Below are 6,008 nucleotides of genomic sequence, written 5' to 3'. Positions count from 1 at the left end.
TCAAATATAACTTTATGTAAAGAGACATATAGCGGCAGCCGCACATTTAGCCCTTGTTTTAGTCTCAATCTTGTCAAAAAAAAAATATATTTTTAAATAATGTATTAATGAAAAATGTGTGTTTAAAAAAAATCTAAATTTATTTATAATATTATTTAAATGAAAAGTGTATTGTTGAAATAGGTCAAATCAGTATTGAACAATGTCTTTTGATGAAAATAATGGGCTCAAACAAGGCTTATTCTTATTAATCTCTCCACCTCTATCTTTCCCAGACCATCAATACTGGTTGCATTTGTCAATTCACATAATATACAGAAATGGCTCTCTCTTACGAAAATTTGTCACGTCTACTCACAAACCCAGATCTTCTTTCCCATCTGCAAGACTTAAAGCTTGATGAAACAGAACAAACTATTAGCTATAAATGGCACGGACCACATTTTTTTGCCTTTCTCCGCTATGCAACAAAATTGTGCTTGTCCTCCAACTACAAGAGCGAAAGATGCAGTTTTCTCCATTATGCCACAAAACTTTGTTTGTGCTTCAACAAGAAGCACGACAGATTCAATGATCTGTTGAAGAATCTTGATGATTCAGCCTCCAATTGCATCATCTATGGAGAGACTGAATATTACAAAATATTTTTAGAAGTCCTTCTCTCTTTCTTGCCAGAGATTAGGGAGTTCTTCACAGTTCGAAAGCTGCTGCAGTTGTCTGATGGCACTCCCAACGCAAATGAAATTTTGGCAAGCTTTATTGGCTTTCTTGTTGAAACTATTGGAGAATTACTGAATTGTTTATCGGATTCGAGTGATCTGGTGAGTTATCAAGTCAAATTTCTTTTGACGGAGCTGGAATCTCTGCTCAATTTTCTTGGGGATACTGAGCCAGAAAAGAACAACAATATATTGACAGAAATCGAAGCTGTAGCCAACGAAGCAGGATTTTTCTTGCATTCGTTCTTTTTCACCGCCGGTCTCGTAACCATGACAGAAATGGATCTGGCATTTTCTGCTCTGGTAAAAAGGATTGAGATTCTGCAAGTGAGAATCAAAGATCACTGCATCGCAGCCTCAGAGGAGCTGAACTCTGGAAGTGGAAGCCTACAGGTTGCAGAAAATCCAAGGGAAGTATCATCAGAAAGCGGACAATCTGCAGAAAGCCTACAAAGGACTTCCATGGTAGATGAGATAATTGAGGGCTACGAGGACAGTACAACACAAATTCTAAAAAAGCTTCTTGAAGGACCATGCAACCGCCGGATTATCTCCATAGTTGGGATGGGTGGAGTTGGCAAGACGACTATAGCTAGAAAATTATATGATAATACCTATGTTCACAGCTATTTTGACAAGCTTTCTTGGTGTACTGTTTCTCAAGATTATAGAAAGAGAGAGCTATTGTTAACAATTTTGAGCTCCATAAGTAACCTTAAACAAGAAAAACTTTTAGAAATGGAAGATGAAGAGCTGGCTGAACGTCTTTACAGGACTATAAAGGGTAGAAGATACCTCATCGTTTTGGATGATATATGGGATAAAAAAGCATGGGATGATTTGAAAAGGTGCTTTCCAGATGATCGTAACGGAAGCAGAATATTGTTAACCAGTCGGCTGATGCATTTGGATAGAGAAATTTCAGATGAGAACTTTGAAATTACTCCCCTGTCAGAAGGCGAAAGTTGGGATTTATTTGAGAAGGAGGTGTTCAAGAAAGAACGTTGCCCTCCAGAGCTGCAAGATATTGGAAAGCAAATTGTAGCAAATTGTCATGGGATACCCCTTGCTGTAGTGGCGATAGCTTCAACTCTTTCAGGAAAGAAGTCAATGAGCTCATGGAAGCAAGTTCTAACAAGCTTAAGTTCTTTCATTTCCGAAGATGCTAACATTTCTTCCATATTGAAATTAAGTTATGAGAATTTACCAATTCATTTGAAGCCATGTTTCCTCTACTTAAGTGCATTCCAGGAAGGTATGGAAATTCCAGTTCGAAAGCTATTATTACTATGGATAGCTGAAGGATTCATAGTCAAAAAGGAAGACAAGAACTTAGAAGACGTTGCTGAGGAGTATCTAATGGAGCTAATCAGTAGGAGCTTTCTGCAAGTTGCCAAAAGAAGACCTGACAATGGAGTAAAAGTATGTGCTCTTCATGATCTAATACTTGATTCGTGCAGGAAAATAGCTGAAGAAGAAAATTTTGTATTTCAACAGTAAGTTAATTCACTCTCTATCTCTTATCTTCCCGTTTTACTTCTCTTTTCCAATTTAGTCTACTATTACTAACAACATGTGATAATTTGTCGTGATTATGTCAATTATGTTGCTGTTGCTGCTCCTGCTGCTGCTGCTGCTGCTGATGTTGTTAATGCTGATGCTGATACTAATACTGATTGATGTGGTTAAACCAATGATGATCCAATATGTTCTTCAGTCAATTCTTAGTATCAAAGTATCGCTCCCGCTTGGAGCAGTCTCATTTTACCGAGACCTTGTCCATTCTTCACGACCCTAAAAAAATTAGGATATTGGAGTCGGCCAGTGATCTAAGTAGAATCGAAACTTTGACTGAGTTGAGGTACTTAGAAACGTCTTCAAAATTAACATCGTCAATTGGCAGACTCCAGAACCTAGAATTTCTTCTTGCGGGAAGGACAACTAATATACTACCCAGATACCTTCTCAATTTGCCAAAGTTGAGACATCTTCATGTTGGAGGCCCGGCAAGATTCAGTAAGACTTGTGAAATCTCCGGAACAAATAGCCTACAAACCCTTTCTTTTATTTGTATTTTTGATTCGAAAGACGAAGAAATCTTGAAATGTTCACCAAATCTCCGTAGCCTGAATTGTGCAGTTTTAGCCAAAAAGTGTCCCCGTCTCAACTTTCTTTCTCTGCTTGAATCGCTGAAAATAGTCTTTTACGGTAGCTTCAAAGGTGATTTCACAGTGCCTAACTTCCCCATGAATATAAAAAAGCTCACTCTTTCTAATCTGGGTTTGCCTTGGGAAAAGATGTCATTAATTGGGACATTGCCCAAACTCGAGATTCTGAAATTAGAAGACGAAGCCTTCGAAGGAAAAATCTGGAACACAATGGATGATGAGTTCCAAAAGCTCAAATTCCTTAAATTAGATAACCTAGATCTTGAACAGTGGAATTCCTCTTACAATCATTTCCCCGTACTTGAACAATTGGTTTTGCGATACTGCGATAATTTGGAGATGATTTCTTCCGAATTGGGATATATTCCAACACTTTCCAAGATTGAGGTACATGCTTGTGGCATAAATGTCGAAAATTCAGCTATAAAAATTCGTGAAGAACAACTGGCATACGGTAACGAAGAGATTCAGGTGATCATCTTTAAGGAGATTCTCTAGTAAAGAGAGTTATGCTTCTATTGGCCTTGACACAAGTAAGTTGAAGCTCAACTCGTTCTTTCCTTTTATTTTTTGAAAGAATTTTTTTATTATTTATTTGAATAAGCCTTTTTTTTTTCCTAGCAGGAGATTCTTTGACATCCCACAAGGGAAAGAAAATATATATTTTCCTGGCTTCGTGTCGCTAGTGCTTGTTCTAATCAGTTATTTTTTTCGTAGTGTACCAGAAGTTGAGTCCTTTTTGTTGCAAGAAAAATGAAATAATGGCCCGATTGGCAACTGTACTATTTTATGATGAATTGGACGAGTGATTGGATCTGAATATCTAAGCCTATAATCTTTTGCCTTTTAACCTTCTTTTATTAATTTCTTTCTTTCTTTTTATGTATGTCCTTACAGTCGTACGGTACTGTTTTTTGCCAACGTAAACCATTGCACCAAGTTCAAATGTGAAATGAAATTCGGTTTCTTTCGTATATTTCATATCGTTAATGTTTTTTGTGTCTTTTTGCTTCTAAACTTAGAAGTATCTGAAATTAAGCATGATTTGATAGACAATGGAAATCAAAAGCCAATTGAATATATATAGTTCAATGGCATGTAATCCTTTGTTTATATGCCAGTGAAACAGCACAGCCCATATGACATTAAATTATTGTTTAGGATTCAAATGAGTGGGAAAGGCCACTGCCGGCGAGGGCGAGGTGGTTGTGGAAGAAGACGGTTACGAGGAGGTTGTGGATTTGGTTTTTGGTTTAAGAGGGGTGGGGAAGGGATTTTGGAGTTAATTTGCAGAAAGCATTTTTTAATATCATATGAGTAAGGGTTTGATTGGTAATTTTCAAGTCTCTTAACATGTAGAAAATTTTAACTGTCATGTCACCTTCCGTCTTTCACATAGACACAACCACACAAGGAATCCAACGGTGGCCAATTTAGTGCAATACAGTTATGTTTAGTGGCCATTGGGAAGTTTCATTAAATTCAGTAAGTTGTTATGAGGTGTATATTTAAGCCCTTATTTGAGCTCTATTCTTGTAAAAAAATACATTTTTGAATAATGTATTGATGTGTAGTTTAAAAATAAAGAAAAGTTTTGAATTGGTGTATAATATTAATTTATTGAAGAATGTGTGGTTGAAGTGAAGTAAAATCATTATTGAAAAATGTATTTTGATAGAAAAATTGAACTCAAACAAGGGCTAAAATGCCAATGAAACATTCAACTCAGAAAATAGAAGATGAAGATTTGGGGAGTGGGTTGGGTGTGGGGCATATTTCTTTTTTGTTTTGTTTTTAGTTTAATTATTTTAATTGTGGATATTTGAAAAAAAAAAATGAATACTCTTTTCTTATATTAAAGCATGCAAAATTATTCCTTATTTTAAAGCATTATTGAAGCAGGTACGCCTATCACTATTTTGGACCAAGCCATTATTTAGGGTGACAACTTTTTTCTTCCTTCTACACATCTTTTCTAATCTTATTCAAAAAGCAAAAGCAACCACCTTTGATTGTTGATGTGAAAGCATATGAAATTATGAGAGAGAGAATGGACCTTTGCTATGGCTTTATTGTTTGAAAAATTTAAAGAGTATTCACTCTTGAAGATGATTGGTATATATGTAGGGGTTCTATCTTTTACACGTCTTTTCTAATTTTATTCAAAAAGAAAAATCAACCACCTTTGCTTGTTGATGTGAAAGCATATGAAATTATGAGAGATAGAGAATGGACCTTTGCTATGGCTTTAGTGAAAAATTTAAAGAGTATTCACTCATAGGAAAATGATTGGTGAACAGGATAGAATCCCTATCAACATCTCACATAGAGGGATGGGCAATGGGATGGGTTAATTTTTTGACATTATTTATTCATGTGGAACCTACACCTTTGTGAGTTTTCTGTACACATTTTGTAAAAATAAAATTTGTACACCATTCATTTTTTATCACTCTTATTGATCCGTCTCTCTACCCTCAGTGTTTTGTGCATATCAATCGGTGCTTTAGAAAGTATAAAGTATGGTTAGATGTGAAAGTCATTAACAGATTTATAAGTTCGTGTGTGCTAGGACGGATCGAGGTAAGCATATGGCTACCCAATATATGGAAAAAGATTACCATCGGAGCCAGCAAGGACGATCGTCAGGCTCGTCGAGTGCTGGCTCTACTCCTACGAAAGTCAAGTTTCAAGTTTTACGAGTCTAGACATAAAAAAATGTTATTGTTTTAAATACTTAATCATTCTAAAAATCATTTAATAATTAAAACAATACATACCAAACATTTAAAATTATAAAATACTATATTTACTTAATAATTCCTACAATTAATCAATTATACAATTTTCAAGTTTTTGAAATGCAAAAAAGTCAGACTATTTTTTTTAGTTTTAACTTTCAACTACACTGTCTTAACAAACTTATAGGACTTCATATATACTTTTGATATTTCTAACAATATAATAAGTTTCAAAATCATAATTATATAATATAGATAGCATCTAACTTAAACCATATGTAAATCTTTATCGAATAAAGTTATTTTTGACTTATTTATGATAAAGTTGTTTAAAAACTTGAAAATTAAGTGATCCACTAGCAGCTAACCAAGGTAAAGCG

At 35.0% G+C, this 6,008-nt stretch overlaps 1 protein-coding gene across 3 annotated transcripts; it reads left to right on the top strand.

The window, feature by feature from the left end:
* Positions 1-218: 218 nt before the first annotated feature.
* On the top strand, positions 219-3,861 carry LOC111369563 (putative late blight resistance protein homolog R1A-10). 3 transcript variants are annotated; one of them, XM_022991130.1, is made up of 3 exons: positions 219-2,215; positions 2,437-3,420; positions 3,512-3,861. In XM_022991130.1, the coding sequence occupies exons 1-2, from the start codon at positions 321-323 to the stop codon at positions 3,383-3,385; spliced, it is 2,844 nt and encodes a 947-aa protein (XP_022846898.1). In that variant the 5' UTR covers positions 219-320; the 3' UTR covers positions 3,386-3,420; positions 3,512-3,861. The 3 variants fall into 3 exon arrangements, with proteins under 3 accessions (XP_022846898.1, XP_022846899.1, XP_022846901.1); XM_022991131.1 differs by having other exon boundaries at positions 3,509-3,861; XM_022991133.1 differs by having other exon boundaries at positions 3,492-3,861.
* The last annotated feature ends 2,147 nt before the right edge of the window (positions 3,862-6,008 follow it).

The sequence above is a fragment of the Olea europaea genome, chromosome 20 (genome assembly GCF_002742605.1).
Source record: "Olea europaea var. sylvestris chromosome 20, O_europaea_v1, whole genome shotgun sequence".
NCBI lineage: Eukaryota > Viridiplantae > Streptophyta > Magnoliopsida > Lamiales > Oleaceae > Olea > Olea europaea.
The sequence above is the reverse complement of the archived record's forward strand: the minus strand, read 5'-3'. Positions and strand labels throughout refer to the sequence as shown.

Excerpts from the sequence above, each read along its gene's own strand:
- LOC111369563 (XM_022991130.1), top strand. The coding sequence starts at position 321 with ATGGCTCTCTCTTACGAAAATTTGTCACGTCTACTCACAAACCCAGAT. Across the intron at positions 2,216-2,436 it reads GAAAATTTTGTATTTCAACA|TCAATTCTTAGTATCAAAGT; the intron begins GTAAGTTAATTC and ends TATGTTCTTCAG.